Source organism: Schistocerca gregaria, chromosome 1 (genome assembly GCF_023897955.1).
Source record: "Schistocerca gregaria isolate iqSchGreg1 chromosome 1, iqSchGreg1.2, whole genome shotgun sequence".
NCBI lineage: Eukaryota > Metazoa > Arthropoda > Insecta > Orthoptera > Acrididae > Schistocerca > Schistocerca gregaria.
In genome coordinates this window covers 226,057,075-226,079,050 of record NC_064920.1, presented here as the reverse complement: position 1 = coordinate 226,079,050, position 21,976 = coordinate 226,057,075, and the positions used below count along the sequence as shown (strand labels likewise).

Genomic DNA, 21,976 nt, shown 5'->3' with positions numbered 1-21,976 from the left:
GCAGGTGGCAGTTGACGCTAAATAACGAAAAGTGTGAGGTGATCCACATGAGTTCCAAAAGAAATCCGTTGGAATTCGATTACTCGAAAAATAGTACAATTCTCAAGGCTGTCAATTCAACTAAGTACCTGGGTGTTAAAATTACGAACAACTTCAGTTGGAAAGACCACATAGATAATATTGTGTGGAAGGCGAGCCAAAGGTTGCCTTTCATTGGAAGGACACTTCGAAGATGCAACAAGTCCACTAAAGAGACAGCTTACACTACACTCGTTCGTCCTGTGTTAGAATATTGCTGCGCGGTGTGGGATCCTTACCAGGTGGGATTGACGGAGGACATCGAAAGGGTGCAAAGAAGGCAGCTTGTTCCGTATTATCACGTAATAGGGGAGAGAGTCTGGCAGATATGATACGCGAGTTGGGATGGCAGTCACTAAAGCAAAGACGATTTTCGTCACGGCGAGATCTATTTACGAAATTTCCCCGGCTGCGGTGGCCGAGCGGTTCTAGGCGCTTCAGTCCGGAACCGCGCAGCTACTAAGTTCGCAGGTTTGAATCCTGTCTGGGGCATGGATGTGTGTGATGTCCTTATGTTAATTAGGTTTAAGTAGTTCTAAGTCTAGGGGAGTGATGACCTCAGATGATAAGTCCCATAGTGCTTAGAACCATTTACGAAATTTCAGTCACCAACTTTCTCTTCCGAATGGGAAAATATTTTGTCGAGCCCAACCTACATAGGTAGGAATGATCATCAAAATAGAACAAGAGAAATCAGAGCTCGAACAGAAAGGTTTAGGTGTTCGTTTTTCCCGCGCCCTGTTCGGGAGTGGAATGGTAGAGAGATAGTGGTTCGATGAACCGTCTGCCGAGCACTTAAGTAAGAATTGCAGAGTAATCATGTAGGTGTAGCGCTTATGGAATAAAACACATTACAGAAGTTCTGGGTTCGATTTCCGATCCATCATACAGTTTTAAACCTAACAGCGCACACACCGCTGTGTAGTGAAAGATCAGTTGTAGAGTGAAGAGTCCGTTTCACCGGCGTGTTGCCCACAGGCCGGCAACCACGACAAGCCTCGCGTGGCGTCGCGGGTGGGCGTCGACCTGGTGGACGGGATGAACATGCTGCTGACGCTGCTGCCCGGAACCGCCGTCTCCTACAACGGGGAAGAGATCGGCATGGAGGACTACAGGGACTTCCAGACCAGCGAGGAACGTGACTACGAGCGGACCCCCTACCAGTGGGACAACTCCACCAGCGCAGGTAGGCGTCTCCCTCAGGAGAGAGGTCTATTCTCGTGTGATTACGTAGGCTCTCCCGGCGGGTTTGCTGCCGGATCCTAAAATCAACTTGATCCAACTGGTAGCCATCTTCAGGAGAATGCTGCTTCGGCTGATGAGTCCCGCTGAGAACTAAGCGGGACTCATCAGCAGAAGCAACATTCTTCTGAAGATGGCTACCAGTTGGATCGCCGAAATATCAATTTGGTTTTAGGAACGGCCAGCAAACCCGAAGAGACTTTCAGGTCTATTCTCCGTTTATCTACCTCAAGCACCAGTACTCTATGTTGCTTTCCACTTGTAAGTACAGTAAAGCCCAGGCACACATGGTTACTCACACCCTCCCAAGTAGGGGCTATGCAGTTGGAGTGCAAAGCCTACTGGACCAATCACATTTCACACTTATAGTACACAGACACCTGTCAGACTTCATTAATATGGGGCGTGTCGACTCTTCTCCTTATGAAGGCTTGAACTTTTCTGGGAACGCTTTCAGAGGCGTATCTAAATATCTGTTGAGGAATGGGAGACCATTCTTCCTCAAGAGCCGAAAACAGGTAGTAACGTTCAACACTGGGAGTCTAGAGCGAGGTCCTCGTTTTAGATATTCTTAAAGGCGTTCAGTTTGGGATTGAATGTGACTGGCCACAGACCATTGCACCACATCTGCTGCTTTATGACAGGATGCACTGTGATGTTTACATAAACGAAAATGGTCTCAATAAAATGGTTCAAATGGTCTGAGCACTATGGGACTTAACAGCTATGGTCATCAGTCCCCTATAACTACTTAAACCTAACTAACCTAAGGACATCACACAACACCCAGATATCACGAGGCACGAGGGAATCGAACCCGGGCGAGGGAAGCGAGAACGCTACCGCACGACCACGAGCTGCGGACAAAAATGCCCTCCAAACTGTTTCTCTACTGTATGTAATACATAATGCTGTAAAATGTGTTCATATCTAGCCGAATGTTTTCTTAAGCACAATAAGGGGACAACACATTAAACACAGAAACACCTCGATACTGTAACACCACCACCTCCTCCTTACTTTGCTGTTGGCACTATCCATGATGGCAGGTAACTTTCCTCAGAATTTCACCAAACCCAAACCCTTCCATCGGATTTCCACAGTGTATAGCGTGTTCCATCACTCCAAATCACTCTATTCCAGTCATCCACTGTTCAGTGGCGTCGCCGTTTACACCATCAGGATTGCCCTAGTCCGATACTCTGTTTAGCGACTTGTATTAACATGCATAGTGAGAAAAAACGAAGAATAACTATTACTCCAGCAGTAAGTGAGTAGCGCTGCTGCATGGGGGTAGAAAACAGCACTGGGCACAGCATGCCATGAGATGGGGCAAGGTCTTTGTGTTTCACTGTTCTTGCCACACATATGTAGGAAATGTAAACCGCAACTCACTAATTTCGGACTGCTTTATCGAATACGCACACAAAATTAGTAATTTTGTGTAAATTGAAACCAACGGGAATTTTCGCTTGACACTAGGCGTCCCATTAAAGTGGTAAGCTGTATTAGTTAGCGCCGATTCGATATACACCCTGCAAAAACGAAATTACTGGTATCGGCCGAAACATCAGAGATAATGGAATACTCTTATGGGAGACATCCGATGCATATTTATAATGAAACCCCAAAGAAACTGGTATAGGCATGCATATTCAAATACAGAGATATGTAAATAGGCACAATACGGTGCTGCCGTCGGCAACGCATATGTAAGACAACGAGTGTCTGACGCAGTTGTAACATTCTTTACTGCTGCTATAATGGCAGGTTATACAGATTTAAATAAGTCTGCACGTGGTATTATAGTCGGAGGACGAACTACGGGACAGAGCATCTCCAAGATAGAGACGAATCAGGGATTTTCTCGAACGACCACATCAGGAATACGTTAAAACATCAAATCTCCAACATCACTGCGACCGGAAAAAGATCCCGTAGAAAGGGACGAACGACGAGTGAAGAGATTCGTTCAACGTGACAGAAGTGCAGCCTTTCCGCGAATAGCTGCAGATTTCAATACTGGACCATTAACAAGTGTCAGCTGAAGAAACCATTCAACGAAACATCATCGACACGGGCTTTCGGAGCCGAAGACCCATTCGTGTACTCTTGATTACTGCATGACACAAAGCCTTATGCCTGGGCTGGGCCCGTCAACACCGACATTGGGCTGTTGACGTCTGCAAGCAAGTTGCCTGGTCGGACGAGTCTCGTTTCAAATTGTATCGAGCGGAAGGACGTGTACGGGTATTGAGACAACTTCGTGAATCCGTGGACCCTGCATAAAAGCACGGAACTGTTCAGGTTGGTAGAAGCTCTGTGCTGGTGTGGGGCTTGTGCAGTTGGCATCCCTGATACGTATAGATACGACTCTGACAGCGACACGTACGTAAACATCCTTTCTGATCACCTGCATCCTTTCATATCCATTGCGCATTCCGACTGACTTGGCAAATCCAGCAGGAGAATGGGACACCCAACACGTCCATAATTCCTACAGAGTGGCTCCAGCAACACTCTTCTGAGATTAAACACTGCCGATGGCTACCAAACTCCCCAGACATGAACATTATTCAGCATATCTGGGATGCCTTGCTTTGTGCTGTTCAGAAGAGATCACCACACCCTCGTACTCTTTCGGATTAATGGGCACTGTTGCAGGATTCATGGTGTCCATTCCCTCCAGCAATTCCTTCCATCACTACTTCAGATATTAGTTGATTCCGTGCCACTTTGTGCTGAGGCGCTTCTGCGTGCTCGCAGAGGACCTATACGATATTATACAGGAGTACCAGTTTGTTTGACTGTTCAGTGTATATCGGTATTCAGAGTGCTGCAGACAATACAGAACCCCATCACAATGTCAAGGCTGACTGTTTCTCTGCATCCACATCGTAGGCTAGGTTCGTTAGCTGATAGTTAATTCCTCTCACGTGTCTGCTACCTACCTTGTTCTACGAAAGCCATTTCCTACGATTTGGCACTCTCACAGATCAATGGGCTGGATTGGTTCACGAAGTCATAAACAACTATGGGACCATCGCCCAAGAGAACACACATCACATCTTGATGCTTGGCGATGCAGCGTTTCACAGCCACGCCACGTACCTTGTGTCTGGAAACGAGCTAGTCTGCAGCAAGACAAGGATACACAGTGCGATGACGTTTTGGAGCACCACGGTCTGTCAGTACGGCGACCACTGTTTCTGCTTGTCTTGACACGGCAACAGAAGCAGGCGGTCCGACAGTGGTGCACCAATGACACCATTGGCCACAGGAAAGGCTCCAAGTCGTTATTTCAGAAAAGTTACGATTCCGTGTTCAGTATCACGATGGAACATCCGTGTGTAGAGGCTCTGAGGATAGTGAAAACTATGGGATTGCTTTCGCCATTGTCACATGAGCCCAGTGCTTGGCGAGTTGAATTGAGTTGCCATTGGATAAACAACACGATCACCTCTGGTTCACACAGCATAGGGTAGCAGTCGCTATATTTCTGATGTGTTAAAACAGATGGCTGTGCCCCATCTTCGAGAGCTCTGTGATGATATCTTTCAACAAGGTAGTGCAAGACTGTGTGTCGCCAGTGCTGTCCTGACCTCCCTCGATCGGAGGACTTTCAACTGTTACTGTGGTCTGTATGATTTCCTGATATCTCATACACTGAAAATATTTGACCATGCATTGCTGAGTGACTGGCGCATCACCAGTCTGCAGGCACTGCAGCTGACGAACTTTGGCATTCGGTTGGACCAGTATCTGTCATCGAAGCTCAGATTGACTCGATACCCAGTCGGGCTACAACCATTTGAAATTAACTCCCCTTATGTCTTTGTGTGGATGTCATGCTGGGACTCAGCAGTGGAGTGTGCAAACTACCTATCGGACATACATACTCAACACAGAAACGTTACACCAGCTAGTGAAAGTCTTGCACAACGTTGAACCAACAATTGCATTTGTTACACTTCCTGAAACTCTCTATGAACTCAACACTGTGGTAAATAGAAATGAGAGCAATTCTCGTCAAACATTAATGGTGTGAATGAAGTAAATTTCCTACAGCACAAATTAAATGTTCCAAGTAGGGCACCCGGTTTTTTTTTAATATACAATGGAACACCGTCACAGAGAAACAATTTAGCTATGCGAAGGAAGCTGGTCGTATTTACTTGTTTACCAGGGTCGCGTGACCATTACAGTTGCAGGACAAAAATGGCTCTGAGCTCTATGGGACTCAACTGCTGTGGTCATTAGTCCCCTAGAACTTAGAACTACTTAAACCTAACTAACCTAAGGACAGCACACACATCCATGCCCAAGGCAGGATTCGAACCTGCGACCGTAGCAGTCACGCGGTTCCAGACTGCGCGCCTAGAACCGCGAGACCACCGCGGCCGGCAGTTGCAGGACAGGAACAAAAACATTCCTAATCTTTAATGCATGAATTTATTTTCTCAGGTTAGTGTCACAATTGCATACTTTGCAATTTATAATTTGAACAAAAAATGAACATCAGTTCACATATCTGTGGCTGAAATGTCTGCTTAGTTGAAGCTCAACGGTCTCAGAAAGAGTTTATCTGACTAACAAAACCAACATCGTTGACCGTACGTCGGTTAACTAACCAGAGGCTGGTACGCAGTATTTGCTGTGTAGCCAGTCATCGGATCAGACATTCAAGTCACAGTGCCGATGCTACCGACGTGTCTGAAAGACTCACTACACCCGGAATGTTAGTTTCAGAAATTTGCCCACATTAGTGACGCCAAAATGGCTTCTCACATGTTTTCTTCAGCCCATATGATGTGCAGTTCGTCACTCAGGGAACCTGCTGTCGCTATACTTTAATTTCGAAGGCCCACGGAGAACGGAACCAGGCGAACTTCCAGTCTAGCAGTTCTGCTAACCCACAGATCCACATGAGATAGTAGCAGTCCCATATTTAAAGCGCCAAGACCACCCAGGCTGCTTGGAACACACCTGGTCTAGCCCGCCTCAAAGAAGATAAATTCAAGGATCTTCCTCCAGAAGTCTCTAGCTGTTTAAAAACAGAGCTATGAAAATAATTTATTATTACAAAGTGATCTGTGACTATTATACATTGTTGCTGCCCGAAGTGCCGAGTCTGTGTGCTAAATTTTGCACCATGTTTTCTCCCAAATCATTCACAGTTTTGATCATGTATTCTTGCTATTATAATACAGGGTGTTTATGAATATCGGTGTTTTAACGCTTTATAATGTTTATTATATTAAACTTACAGTTATAATTGATATGTCAAATGAAAGAGCATCTCAAACAGTTTCACTAAGAACCTTATAAATGTTCAATGTGAGCACCATTTGTCACACGGCACACATCAAGTCTATAGCCAAGTTCTTCCCAACCGTTGATAAGTGAGTCTTCAATGATTGTAGCAACAGCTGCTTCAATCCGGTCTCTTAATTCAGGGAGGTCTGCTGGTAGCGGAGGCACGTACATACGATCCTTGATGATGGCGTTAGGTCGGTTGAACGTGGAGGCCATGCAAAGCAAACCCTGTTATTGGGCCCCTTGTGGCCTATCCAGCGCGTGGGTACAGTGAAGTTCGACCAATCGCGTATTTCGCTATGCCACATTGAACATTTATAAGGTTCTTGGAAAAACTGTTTGAGTTGCTCTTTCATTTGACATATCATATATAACTGTAAGTTTAATGTAATAAATATTAGAAAGCGTTAAAACCCCGATATTCATTTATAAACACCCTGTATTTACGCACAAAAATACAATTTCCTTATTTGTTGCCTTTTGTGGTGGCCTGTTTTAATGGCCAACAGTGTATAGAACCGTTGCAGTGAGGACTTTCATGGAGGACCTGTGTGACGCTGCAACTAGTTTGTGCCTGCAGGTTTCTCGGACAACGCGACGACGTGGCTGCCCGTGAACCCCAACTACCTGACGCTGAACCTGGCGGCACAGAAGGCGGCCGAGCGCAGCCATTACCACGTCTACCAGCAGCTGGTGCGCATGCGCGAGGAAGCCATAGTCCAGCAAGGAGATGTCTCTACTGCTGCTCTGGGCAGCGCCCTCGTTGTCGCCAGGTAAGGACACAACAGAGCATCATTTCAATCCCGTGAACACAATGATCCGTGCAGGCAGTCCAGTTACCAAGAAGTCCAATTACCACCTCGAATTACTCTTCTTGTGATGGTGATACAACCCTACATGGGTTTAGCCTCTGCATCAAGTTTCCCCCAATCTGCCCTCAACAGCGCAGTTCTCCACTATCCTCGAAGCTCGAGAGCTTATACCTTCTTCCACATCGTCTATCAACCGCTTTCACTGCCTTCCTCTCTACCTTCTTCCAGTTGGCCTCAACTCAAAAACCTATTTAGTTGTTCGACCGGTATCCATCCAAAGGACATGTGAAAGCCAGGCTGTTCTCTTACTTCTTATTGTCTACATAATGTGAGCTTCTTATATGAGGCGATCCAGCCCAGTGTTCATTCTAGAACTGCTGAATTGCGCCATAGATCTTACGCAGGACCCTACGTTCAAATATCCTGAGCTGCTGCTAATCAGTACTTTTTGACGTTTGTCTTTCACGTCCGTAGCTTACAAGTGACCACGACCTTAAAAATTCTACATTTCAGTTGTCTGTTTAATAACTCAGAGGTCACCAATTTCTTGATTATTGTCTAAGAATTTTATGCACAGCAGCTAAGACAGGTCAACCAAAATAAGATGACTGACAAAAAAAGTGAAACACCCACAGAAGAGCAGCGAACGAAGTGAAACTTCAAGTTTCAGAGTGTACAAGATGTTGTTCCAGTGATTATAAAATAGAGGGAAATTTACAAACACATGCTAGTATAGGAGTCGGGGCAGACTAAGGAGAAGGTACTTGGATTCGGTTAAGAATGATTTTGAAGTAATAGGTTTAACATCAGAAGAGGCACCAATGTTAGCACTGAATAGGGGAACATGGAGGAATTTTATAAGGGGGCTATGTTCCAGACTGAACGCTGGAAGGCATAATCAGTCTTAAATGATGATGATGATGTCCCTATTATGACATCACTTATCAGTATAACGTTGCACACCCTCTGGCATGGATGCACGCACTGATTCGGTTAGGAAGGGTGTCATAAAAGCATTATATCCTCTCCTGAAACAAGCTGGTCCACAAGTGTTGTAACTAGTCCTCAATATGCCGGATACTGACATTCGGAAGGACTAGATGCCTGGGATGGTCCCACACATGTTCTATTAGAAACCGATCTAAGAATCTTGCTGGACGTGGGAGTACCTCAGATTTTTTAAATTTATTTTTTATTTTTTTAACTTTTTTTTTTGAGTCATGAGTCTTCTGACTGGTTTGTTGCGGCCCACCATGAATTACTCTCAATTACTCTCCTGTGCCAACCTCTTCATCTCAGAGTAGCACTTGCAATCTATGGCCGCACGGAATGGTTCTGAGGCGCAATGTCACGAACTGCGCGGGCCCTACCGCCGGCGGTTCGAGTCCTCCCTCGGGCACGGGTGTGTGTGTTGTTCTTAGCATAAGTTAGTTTAAGTAGTGTGTAAGTCTAGGGACCAATTGCCTCAGCAGTTTGGTCCCTTAGGAATTCACACACACATTTGAACATTTTTTGCAATCTATGTCCTCAGTTATTTGCTGAATATATTCCAATCTCTGTCTTCCTCTGCAGTTTTTACCCCCGATGTAACACAAACCATTGATAAGGACACATAGTTTGTGTGCGAACATATCATGATGAAAATGGCTCCATGATGCTGCTGCATGAAAGTTGACACATGACGTACAGCTGCTGGCATCAGATTTCCTTCAATCACTAATAACAGTTACTTGATGGATACGCACACCACGACTTACGGAGTAACACTGCTATGCCTCTCCAAAACATTGGAACCCTTCCCCAGGTTGCCGGCATACTCGGCGACGATCTTCATCTCGAGTAGCCAAGATCTACAAATCATTGCTGAAAACAGTGTGATGCCATTCATCAGCCATCCACGCTTGCCGGTCACGGCAGAGCTCCAAATGCAGTTATTTTCGTTGTGGTGTTAACGGCACCCTGCTCATGGAACGGTAACTCCATAGTCTAGCTGTCTAGCTCTGAGCAATGGAGCAAGATATGGAATGAAGCAGGTATCCGTTACCTGTTATCGTGTGGCGATCGCAGATGTGAAGTGGTTACGAAGTGCTTGGTGCTGGCGACCGTACATTGCAGTGGTCAGAGGTGACCGATCGGAGCCTTCAGGACGAGTAAGCCTGCCTCAGGTTCACATGGGAGCTACAGTCACATCCGAATGCGTCACAAATTTGGATGTTGCACGGTTGGACCAGCAGGCCAAATGTAGACCCACAATTAAGACCGTTACAGTGTCAGGTGCCGGCAACGCAGTCTCAGACAAGTACGCGGCATCTGCATGTCTTTCACTCTGATCACTCAGCACTCTGGTGGGCATTCTATTTGTCGCACAGAATTGCGACTCTAATCGTTTACATACGCACTCAGGATGTGTGTGGTTACGAAGTTACATTGACATGCAACCATGTCATCTCAGTGCTTCTTCACCTTTTTTGCCAAGCAGCGTACATCCAGAGTGAGAAATTATATCGTATTTACTACGTACCAAACGCAAGCAGAAACGTAAATTATCCAGGCAAATGACAGGATGGTTCCTTTGAAAGGGCACGGCCGACTTCTTTCCTATCCTACCCTAATCCGATGATATCGGTGACCTCGCTCTCTGGTCTCCTCCCCGAAACAACCCAACCAACACGTAAATTCGACACGTTTTAAGTGCCTGTTGCTATAACAAATTTGGCATCCTTGTTCTGTATAAGTGCGAACCTTGTCCCGACGGATTTACTCGTTACGGATGTATTTGCGATGCTCTGTTTTGACTTATTCACACAGCGTTGCTCTGTTATAATTCATAGTATCCTACGTGTGAAATAAGATCGTCGCCTCAGCAGAAGGTGTTTCTTTCCCGAAATTCTGACAACTAATTCGGCCGATATACACTCGGTGTGTATAGCCGGTAGGAAACTTGAGATAGGAATTACATGCTGGTGTTTTCGCCCTGACCTAGGTCCTAAATGCCAGTTCGTAGAGCAGTGACCTACAGGAAGAAATTGTTCACAACCTGTGACTCTGCTGTGACACACTCACTCACTTAAACCCTGCCAGCCGCGGTGGTCAAGCGGTTCTAGGCGCTGTAGTCCGGAGCCGCGCGACTGCTACGGTCGCAGGTTCGAATCCTGCCTCGGGCATGGATGTGTGTGATGTCCTTAGGTTAGTTAGGTTTAATTAGTTCTAAGTTCTAGGGGACTGATGACCACAGCAGTTAAGTCCCATAGTGCTCAGAGCCATTTGAACTTAAACCCTTCTCTAAGGACATTGAGGATCAGCACCCCCATCGAACGTAATCGCACTCGTTTGGATCACAGCGCGACGGCAGTGTCTGCTCTCGTGTACACGTTGAAACCACTAGGCATCGTTTAGAACCATTCGACGAAATTTTAACGTTATCCGAGGAAGATATTTCAGCGCTTCTGTTTTGTGCCTTCCTGCGACTTGATCACGGGGAAATGCCACAAGCATGACAAATGGTTAAATAAAGCAGCAAAGTCCCTCAGTTCAGAACCTTCGGAGGCGCCAGTCCATCTTTATTGAGAATTTTAAAAATGTTGTGAAGAACGTCTTCCTGCTGCATTCACTGTTGTTGTTTTAAGACCGCGAAGTGTGTGGGAATCTCCGGCCCAGGGAAAAGGATGGTTTTATTGACGCCCATTATGTCACTCTCTCCGGCCTTTTTGTGCTGATTCTCAGTGGCGGAAAGAACCTGCGCCTGATTTCAGCGCTGGGCGTCGCGGTTCCGGTCTCTATCGCAGAAGTGTCAAAGAAGGGGTGAAATATGGTTAAGAGGCTTTGTGGCGATCTTCCAACCATGTGACACGTCCATGAAGCCATTGGGCATAACTGTGGTGAGATATGACGCCAATGTGACAGCATTACTTTTGCACGTACTGACGCCTTGCTGTCGTAGAGCCCAGTCGTGACGTAGCAGGGAGCCACGCTTTTTTGCATCATTACAGAAAATGTTGTACACACCTCTGAGCCAAATTTCAGACTTTAGCATCGCAATGGTTGGGAATTACAGGGTTTCGAAAAAGTTATTCTTAAATTCTCTTTTGCAGGATAGTTGCAGGAGACTCGTAGCAGAATTGGTTTTCGGTGACAGATATTGTTATTTGTTATTATTGCCAAGTTATTTATTTATGCGTATGGCTATGCCCCCCCCCCCCTCCGGCTGGCAGACAGTTCGCCGGGTGCCGGTCTTTCAATGTGCCGCCACTTCGGCGATCTGCAGCCGATGATGATAGGATGACGATGAGGACATCACAACACCCAGTCTCCGGGAGGAGAAAATTCCCCGACCCACCCGGGAATCGAACCCGGGCCAAGAGGATTCACAATCCGTCACGCTGACCATTCAGCTACAGGGGGCGGACATTATGACCAATACAAACAAGTAAAACAAATAATTCAGTGGTAAGCAGTACAAGAGGTCTGCCTCACCACTGCAGGTAAGAGAACCTACCGGAGCTATTCCAGCGCACATACGCAAACTGCACCCTCTGAATTTTGGCCCCACACAAAAATCTGTGATATTTGCTCCCTCTATTAATTGAAACTAGCTGCTCACTGAGCCACGACCTACATGCACCGTGAGTGTCCTCGTCCACCGGGAACGCTCCCTTTGAGTCACTGTCCACCTGCAATCCGAAAAAACTCGTCCACTACAGTGGACTAACAGTCGCCCTTAGCACCCTTAGTACGACTCCAAAAATCCCGTAGTGTTCATTTGTTGTACTTTGTGTGTCTGTGTGCTTAACGATTTGACACTGACGTGTCAAATGGTTCAAATGGCTCTGAGCACTATGGGACTTAACATCTGAGGTCATCAGTCCCCTAGCACTTAGAACTACTTAAACGTAACTAACGTAAGGACATCACACACATCCATTCCCGAGGCAGAATTCGAACCTGCGACCGTAGCGGTCGCGCGGTTCCAGACTGAAGTCCCTAGAACCGCTCGGCCACAACTGCCAGCCATGGAAATGCCAAAGACAGTATTTTTCTATCTAATATACAGCATTCATACAGACTTCGGAAAACCAAAGAATGAAACAAACAGCTATACGGTGGTCTTTGAATTATTAGCAAATAAAGGGAAAGAGTTCTTTTCCGCTATGTGATCGAGAATATGGCTGAATGGCATTCGTAAAATGTCATCGTTGGTTTGGAACCACCAGCGGTTTTTGCGCTTAAAAGTTGCGCTCCAATCGGTTGATGTGAATAGATTTCTGATTGAACCAAAAAATAAATTATGATCACCTCCGAATGTAAAAATGTCGGCCACGTAATTCTTGTTCGGACATCTCCTGTCCGCTTCGTCAGTAGATACTATACTCCCAGGGAAAAAATCGCAGTACCAAGAAGGAGATGTGTGAAGTAGACGAAAGATGGTAGGCGTGTTTCTAGAACTGAAAAACGGTTTCTGTTCAGTTTCCGCGCCAGTCCCGTAAGAATGGAGGTAGTAGCACCACTTTGAGGACGCAAATCAGGTTCGCTTTATACACATTCCGTAACGACCGTGAGCGTTAGTTACCTTCGAGGTTGGACGTGATGAGTTGATGTTAGTTAAGAATGCCTGAAAAGCGACAAAGACGCCATTATCAGCACTGCACCGAATGTGGACGAGACTGTGTAAATGTGTCATAAGGCTACGATAAGTTGAATGTTCCTTCTGCGATCGGGCAGAAAGACTGGGCAGGAAACAGCCACTGTACACGGCAGCTGGGAACGGTGGTCGCGAGAATGTTCGGTTGCAGGAAGATCGAGCTGGGGATGGCCACATGGCTCTACCGAGAGGGCATACCATATTGTTCGGCGTATGGTTCTGGCGATGGCGGCTGCATCTGCAGCAACAATCTGACAGCAGGTCGCAACAAAGTGACTCCAAAGTAACAACAGTTACTTCAAGTATAGCTTCGAGCCAAACTCCCTGCGCTTGCATGCCACTGACCCCAAACTGTCGCCATTTGTGACTTCAGTTTTGTCAAGCGAGTGCTCATTGGAGGGCAGGGCAGAGGTTCGTTGTGTGATACTGCCTCGGTGCCAGTCGTAGCCCTCTGTTGGACAGAAGAAGGCCTGCAGAGAATCTGCAATCAGTCTGCGCGCTGGACACATTGGACCTATACCTGGAGTTATAATCTGAGGTTCAAATGGTTCAAATGGCTCTGAGAACTATGGAACTTAACATCTGAGGTCATCATACCCCTAGAATTTAGAACTACTTAAACCTAACTAACCTAAGGACATCACACACATCCATGCCCGAGGCAGGATTCGAACCTGCGACCGTAGCGGTCGCGCAGTTCCAGACTGAAGCGCCTAGAACCGCTCGGTCACACTGGCTAGCTAATCTGGAGTGCTATTTAATATGAATGCTGCAGCACTCTCGTGCTTGTACCGCGGACCTGTTGCAAATTTTTAAATCAGTGTAGTGATACGACCCATTGCACTGCCATTCGTGAACAACGTTCCACGGGGTGCTTTCCAACAGCATAACTCTCGTCCGGACATCGCTATTGTAACCGAACATGCCCTACAGAGTGTCAACATGTTGCATTTGTCTGCACCAGATCTGCCCCAAACGGAACAGATATGGGACATCATCGGACGACAACTCCAGCATCATCCACAAACAGCAGTAACCGTCCACGTATTGACCGACAGAGTGCTATAGGCATGGAACTCTTCCCACAAATACACATCCGGCATCTTTAAAACACAATGCTTGCACGTTTGCATATTTGCATTTAACATTGTGGCGCTTACACCGGTTATTAATGTACGAACATTTCACATTTGCAATAGCTTTTCTTGTGGTTACATTAACTGGTGATCTTGCAATGTTAATCACTCAAATATGTTACCTAGACAAATGTATTCCAAAAATTTCATTACTCTACAGTAATTATTTTTTGTGTTATTTTTTCCGTCAGTGTATAAAGTAAAATACGAAGTAAGAGCCCTCGGTTCTTTTACCTGAAGGGTACGTTGCCAAGTTCGGGCAAAGGGATTACCGGATCTTCCTCGACGGTTTTCGACGCAAGTTTCAATGGGCACAGTTTACAGCATCAGTCTAGCAAGTCCCAGAGGCCATAGCAATAAGAAATGTATAATAAGTTAGATACAGTAATATTGTACGAGAACATAGAAACAATTTATTTTAGCATTTCGGATCCCTTTGTCGTAATTAAAGCAATGCACCTTATTGTGTAGTAAATGTAAAAAGTAACCTGTGTATATTACAAGTTCTGACTAAAGAAAGTGAGACATGATACTTTAATGCGAAAACCGTGCAGAAAGTGAGGGTTTCTCTACAAGCAAGGTGCAGAAATATGCGAGGACCATTTCGAAGAGAGAAAGAAAAATGAACAAATAGGTTAGGGAAGAGAATTTAGAGGGATATTTTTACTAACCTGCCCCCATGAACCATGGACCTTGGCATTGGTGGGGAGGCTTGCGTGCCTCAGCGATACAGATGGCCATACCGTAGGTTCAACCACAACGGAGGGGTATCTGTTGAGAGGCCAGACAAACGTGGGTTCCTGAAGAGGGGCAGCAGCCTTTTCAGTAGTTGCAGGGGCAACAGTCTGGATGATTGACTGATGTGGCCTTGTAACAATAACCAAAACGGCCTTGCTGTGCTGGTACTGCGAACGGCTGAAAGCAAGGGAAAACTACGGCCGTAATTTTTCCCGAGGGCATGCAGCTTTACTGTATGATTAAATGATGATGGCGTCCTCTTGGGTAAAATATTCCGGAGGTAAAATAGTCCCCCATTCGGATCTCCGGGCGGGGACTACTCAAGAGGATGTCGTTATCAGGAGAAAGAAAACTGGCATTCTACTGATCGGAGCGTGGAATATCAGATCCCTTAATCGGGCAGGTAGGTTAGAAAATTTAAAAAGGGAAATGGACAGGATAAAGTTGGATATAGTGGGAATTAGTGAAGTTCGGTGGCAGGAGGAACAAGACTTTTGGTCATGTGAATACAGGGTTATAAACACAAAATCAAATAGGGGTAATGCAGGAGTAGGTTTAATAATGAATAGGAAAATAGTAATGAGGGTAAGCTACTACAAACAGCATAGTGAACGCATTATTGTGGCCAAGATAGATACGAAGCCCACACCTACTACAGTAGTACAAGTTTATATGTCAACTACCTCAGCAGATGACGAAGAAATTGATGAAATGTATGATCAAATCAAAGAAATTATTCAGATAGTGAAGGGAGACGAAAATTTAATAGTCATGGGTGATTGGAATTCGGTAGTAGGAAAAGGGAGAGAAGGAAACATAGTAGGTGGATATGGACTGGGGCAAAGAAATGAAAGAGGAAGCCGCCTGGTAGAATTTTGCACAGAGAACAACTTAATCATAGGTAACACCTGGTTCAAGAATCATAAAAGAAGGCTATATACATGGAAGAAGCCTGGAGATACTGACAGGTTTCAGATAAATTATATAATGTTAAGACAGAGATTTAGGAACCAGGTTTTAAATTGTAACACATTTCCAGGCGCAGATGTGGACTCTGACCACAATCTATTGGTTATGACCTGTAGATTAAAACTGAAGAAACTGCAAAAGGTGCAAATTTAAGGAGATGGGACCTGGATAAACTGAAAGAACCAGAGGTTGTACTGAGTTTCTGGGAGAGAATAAGGGAGCAATTGACAGGAATGGGGGAAAGAAATACAGTAGAAGGAGAATGGGTAGCTTTGAGGGATGAAGTAGTGAAGGCAGCAGAGGATCAAGTAGGTAAAAAGACGAGGGCGAGTAGAAATCCTTTGGTAACAGAAGAATTATTGACTTTAATTGATGAAAGGAGAAAATATAAAAATGCAGTAAATGAAGCAGGCAAAAAGGAATACAGATGTCTCAAATGTGAGATCGACAGGAAGTGCAAAATGGCTAAGCAGCGATTGCTAGAGGGCTAATGTAAGGATGTAGAAGCTTATCTCACTAGGGGTAAGATAGATACTGCCTACAGGAAAATTAAAGAGACCTTTGGAGATAAGAGAACCACTTGTATGAACATCAAGAGCTCAGATGGAAACCCACTTCTAAGCAAAGAAGGGAAAGCAGAAAGGTGGTAGGAGTATATAGAGGATCTATACCAGGGCGATGTACTTGAGGACAATATTATGGAAATGGGAGAGGATGTAGATGAAGATGAAATGGGAGATATGATACTGCGTGAAGAGTTTGACAGAGCACTGAAAGACCTGAGTCGAAACAAGGCCCCCGGAGTAGACAGCATTCGATTGGAACTACTGACGGCCTTCGGAGAGCCAGTCCAGACAAAACTCACCATCTGGTGAGCAAGATTTATGAGACAGGTGAAATACCCTCAGACTTTAAGAAGATTATAATAATTCCAATCCCAAAGACAGCAAGTGTTGACAGATGTGAAAATTACCGAACTATCAGTTTAATAAGTCACAGCTGCAAAATACTAACGCGAATTCTTTACAGACGAATGGAAAACCTAGTAGAATCCGACCTCGGGGAAGATCAGTTTGGATTCCGTAGAAATGTTGGAACACGTGAGGCAATACTGGCCCTACGAGTTATCTTAGAACCTAGATTAAGGAAGGGCAAACCTACGTTTCTGGCATTTGTAGACTTAGAGAAAGCTTTTGACAATGTTGACTGGAATACTCTCTTTCAAATTCTGAAGGTGGCAGGGGTAAAATACAGGGAGCGAAAGGCTATTTACAATTTGTACAGAAACCAGATGGCAGTTATAAGAGTCGAGGGACATGAAAGGGAAGCAGTGGTTGGGAAGGGAGTGAGACAGGGTTGTAGCCTCTCCCCGATGTTATGCAATCTGTATATTGAGCAAGCAGTGAAGGAAACAAAAGAAAAATTCGGAGTAGGTATTAAAATCCATGGAGAAGAAATAAAAACTTTGAGGTTCGCCGATGACATTGTTATTCTGTCAGAGACAGCAAAGGACTTGGAAGAGCAGTTGAACGGAATGTATAGTGTCTTGAAAGGAAGATATGAGATGAACATCAACAAAAGCAAAACGAGGATAATGGAATGTAGTCGAATTAAGTCTAGTGATGCTGAGAGAATTAGTTTAGGAAATGAAACACTTAAAGCTGTAAAGGAGTTTTGCTATTTGGGGAGCAAAATAACTGATGATGGTCGAAGTAGAGAGGATATAAAATGTAGACTGGCAATGGCAAGGAAAGCGTTTCTGAAGAAGAGAAATTTGTTAACATCGAATATAGATTTAAGTGTCAGGAAGACATTTCTGAAAATATTTGTATGGAGTGTAGCCATGTATGGAAGTGAAACATGGTCGATAAATAGTTTGGACAAGAAGAGAATAGAAGCTTTCGAAATGTGGTGCTAGAGAAGAATGCTGAAGATTAGATGGGTAGATTACAAAACTAATGACGAAGTATTGAATAGGATTGGGGAGAAGAGAAGTTTGTGGCACAACTTGACCAGAAGAAGGGGTCGGTTGGTAGGACATGTTCTGAGGCATCAAGGGATCACCAATTTAGTATTGGATGGCAGCGTGGAGGATAAAAATCGTAGAGGGAGACCAAGAGATGACTACACTACGCAGATTCAGAAGGATGTAGGTTGCAGTGGGTACTGGGAAATGAAGAGGCTTGCACAGGATAGAGTAGCATGGACAGCTGCATCAAACCAGTCTCAGGACTGAAGACCACAACTGTGAAACTGAGCTGATCGGGACGTATGGCCAGTTGGAGGCGGTCCAAGAATTTTCTTTACTGATTTCCAAGAAATATGAAAAAACCCAGACGACAACCTAATGGGAACAAAGTAGATGAAATTTAAAACCATCCCGTATGGCAGGGGACCACAAAGCATGTTGATATCGGGAGAGGCCTTCATCCAATACTGAATGTCATGTGGCTGATGTTTGTGGATATGAACTGGTAGTTTGTGAAACTCATAAAATCATTTTTCAACGAGAACTGAAAATTTGCGGTAAATATAAAAGAAACTTGAGGAGTGCGTAAGCACAAACACGTTCCACACTATTTTCTAGTAAGAATAAGAATCTTACTGACTACACTCAAAATAAGTGATAACGTTTAGAGGACAGCAGAGGGCTACAGATATTGTGAATTGCACGAACGCTCGATTTCCATTACGTAGTAGTTCCCTTTTGGATTTTCAGATTAAATAAGGACTCATTTAAAGTGCCATGTGTAGGAGTAAGTTTTAGATCTCTTACCAAATAGCGCCCACCTCGGTATTATTTTATGTACATTTCTATCTAGCGAACAAAAGAAAAGATCTACTGAATTGCGATAACAATAAATATAAATTATGTGAGTTTATTTAGAGCACATTTTGTACTGTTTGCGCCTTGTGCCATCATTTGTGACTTACCACTAAGCTTCTACCATAACAATCGGGTCATTATTCTTCCTCTTTTAACTGAAACATCTTTCGCTTTCACGATCACCTGTGTCATAAACAAAGCTTGTACGACGAGCCTCTATCATTAGCTCATTCATTCATTGACTCACCATGTTCCATCAATGCCAGCATGAAGGACAACCTTGAGGTATATGAAGAGAGTTAAGGCATATGGAAACAAGCAAAAACATCCATAGCAGGGTACTTCAGCAAAATACACTGTTTTAATTACCGCCCCAAACAAATAAAGCTACGTCATAAATTTTTGTTATTTTCAAGTACATGTCTCAGATACAGTATAATGTAAAACCCAGTGCCACAATACCGTAGCACACTGCTAGACGTGAAGAAAGAAAATAAAGCAGCCTATTGCTGTAGTGGAGTACCGTAAGCATCCCTTCGTTTCCATACCACAAATGCAAAGAGACAGCGCACTACAGGGAAATTTAAACCCTCGGTAGCCGGGGCTCACCAAACTCCGTTCGTCAGTAGTTTACACAAACCGCTGTCTGCGGAGAACAACCACAACTCAGAGACATTGTGAATAACAATAAAAATAATGTACAACCATTTACATTATGATGAAAATTATAACAATTAAAAAATCAACAATGGTGTGGTGTTTCCAAAAGCTGCACAGTTGTATGAAGGTGTTGCAACTACCGGTTTCACGCCAGTGTAGACGCATCTTCAGGTTTATTTGCCAATAATACAGACCATTGTGTGAAATTTTTATGAAATGGTGGAAATACAGAACCATAGGCAGTGTTGACAGTAAAAAAAAACTACAAGCAGTCACAACGGTTATATTTACATAATGTAGATGTACAATTACAGTCTCAGAATTCGAGAAGTTATCCTCATTAATAATCAAACCACAGTGGTGGCCTGTCATAATAAAACTGATTACACCAAAAAGATGTTTACCAAAAGAGTACGAAGCTTGACTGCTGAATGAGCCAGGCCTAAATTGGAGCGAGAAAAAGTAAATAACGAATGGGACAATAATGTGAACGGGATAAAATGCCTATTTTCTGCAAAACACTTTATTTTGCTTCTTCACACATAATATGCCAGTTCGTTCCAATTTTCACTCGCTTCTCTTAGATGAACTAAGGTACCTCATTTGTGGCATGCTGGACACAATTTTAATATACGCTTTAAAGAACACGTAAACCATGCATGTCACAAATCAGCTATCTCATCTCATTCAAAACAACGGATCATTCTAATTCCAAGATGAAAAAAAATTTTCCTTGCAATATTTAAGAAAGCAAAAGGGAATTTTTTACATGTTTTGGAGGAAATACACACCATGGACGCATTAAAGCGAGTCCAAGATTCAGCTTTGGATAATCAGATTGAACTAAGACACTACAATATCATATCGAAATTTGACTATCTGAATTCTCGCCAGTAGTTAATCTAGCAACTGTGCAATACTTAAATGCCACTCCTTTGGTAATTTTATGATACTGAGTTACTGATGTAAAGCAAATTATAGTTATCTTTTATTTCATAAATACACAATATAAATAAAATAAATTATGGATTATTAAAGTCATGTAATGCGGTTTCCAGCGTTCGGTTTCTGGTGTTTCCATATCTTTATCCACCTATTGTACCATTAACTAAGCAACATGCAACGATTGAAAACACAATTTGTAGACGACCTGAATTAAAGGCTGTGAATGTTTTATTTTCAGGAGCTTTGTTTGTGCATTACAGGACGACACTGGGGGCCAACCCGCTTTTTGTTCTGGTGAACTTCGGCAGTGGTGCCACCACCGTCAATCTGAATGATGGCTTCTCATCCATTACCACCGAAAATGTAAATGTCAGCATCACCAGTGTTAAATCCAGCCACAAGGAAGGGTGAGTAACTTTATGTCATAATTCCGCCACTTAATTATTTAGTTGTTTTTACTTGGGAGGGAAACATCTGGAGAATACGAAGGGATGCTGCCTTCGCAGGAAACGAGATAAGGTGTCTGTCTAACTGGGATCTAAAGGATTTTGGACTTACCGAAAGACTTGATGCACTGATATCATCATGTGATACAAGCTCTAAAACAGGCTGTATTCTGGAAGACTGGTCTTTTGGGTATCGAGTACTACCAAGTTATTATGGAGATACCGCGTTAGTGTACTCACTGCGTGTGCCTTATGCGGTCTCTTTCAAGACCAGCAAGTGAGCCCATGTAACACTAGAAGTTCCGGACGAGGACGCGAGTGATTACGCCAGTGTTTGAAATGTTTCACATAAAAATAAAATAGTAATGTGACTGAACATCCAAAATCTGCTGTGTTCCAATCACGGCAGAAAAACGTCGGTAACTGCAGCAATTGTTGCGTGTCAGTTGTCTGCCACCGGAATCCTGGTCAGGGTATACCAGTAAACCATCCACCACACATTCCTTAAAGGATCGAACTCCCGTGAATAAAATAGCTTCAAGCATCTGATTGCTTTACGAATGACTTAACGTGTTAAACATTTGACGTGAGGCACGTAAGCAAGAAAAAAGTTTAGAAAAGGTATGGAATTATTATCAGCGTCGGAATCTCCACAAGTGCCCTGGGCTGGCTTCAGAACGTCTCCTAGGCATATTGTTGATATGGGTCTATGTCCCTGTTGATGGGTGGGGACGTTTATTAAGATCTGCGACCCGTCGGTGGTTTTGAAGAGGGCAAGCTATGTGCTGGCACTGAGACCAGGTGTGAAGCAGCAGCTTGTCGTCTTAAGCAGCAAAGACGTTCTCTTTCTTCTCTTTTATTATCATCGTCAGCACCAAGAATCCATTCAGAGTTGTCTTAGTCATATACTAAAGTTAGAGTTAAGGTATTTAACATGTGATCCGCAAATTTTCCTTATTGTTATCTGATTACTTACGAGGGTGAGCTGCCAGTTGTATACACAAGATACAGAAGTATCCGGACACCCCCAGAAACATACGTTTTTCATAATAGCTGCATTGTGCAGCCACCTACTGCCACGTACTCCATATCAGCGACCTCAGTAGCCATTAGACATCGTGAGAGACCAGAATGGGGCGCTCCGCGGAACTCACGGACTTCGAAAGTGG

General features: G+C 44.2%; 1 protein-coding gene across 1 annotated transcript in view; it reads left to right on the top strand.

The window, feature by feature from the left end:
- LOC126339955 (uncharacterized) overlaps window positions 1-21,976 on the top strand; it is a 284,117-nt gene that overhangs the window by 251,410 nt on the left and 10,731 nt on the right. Inside the window, exons 17-19 of the mRNA XM_050001678.1 lie at window positions 1,057-1,264; window positions 7,217-7,409; window positions 20,622-20,768. Of these exons, the coding sequence (XP_049857635.1) occupies window positions 1,057-1,264; window positions 7,217-7,409; window positions 20,622-20,768 (548 nt within the window). The remainder of the gene's footprint in view (window positions 1-1,056; window positions 1,265-7,216; window positions 7,410-20,621; window positions 20,769-21,976) is intronic.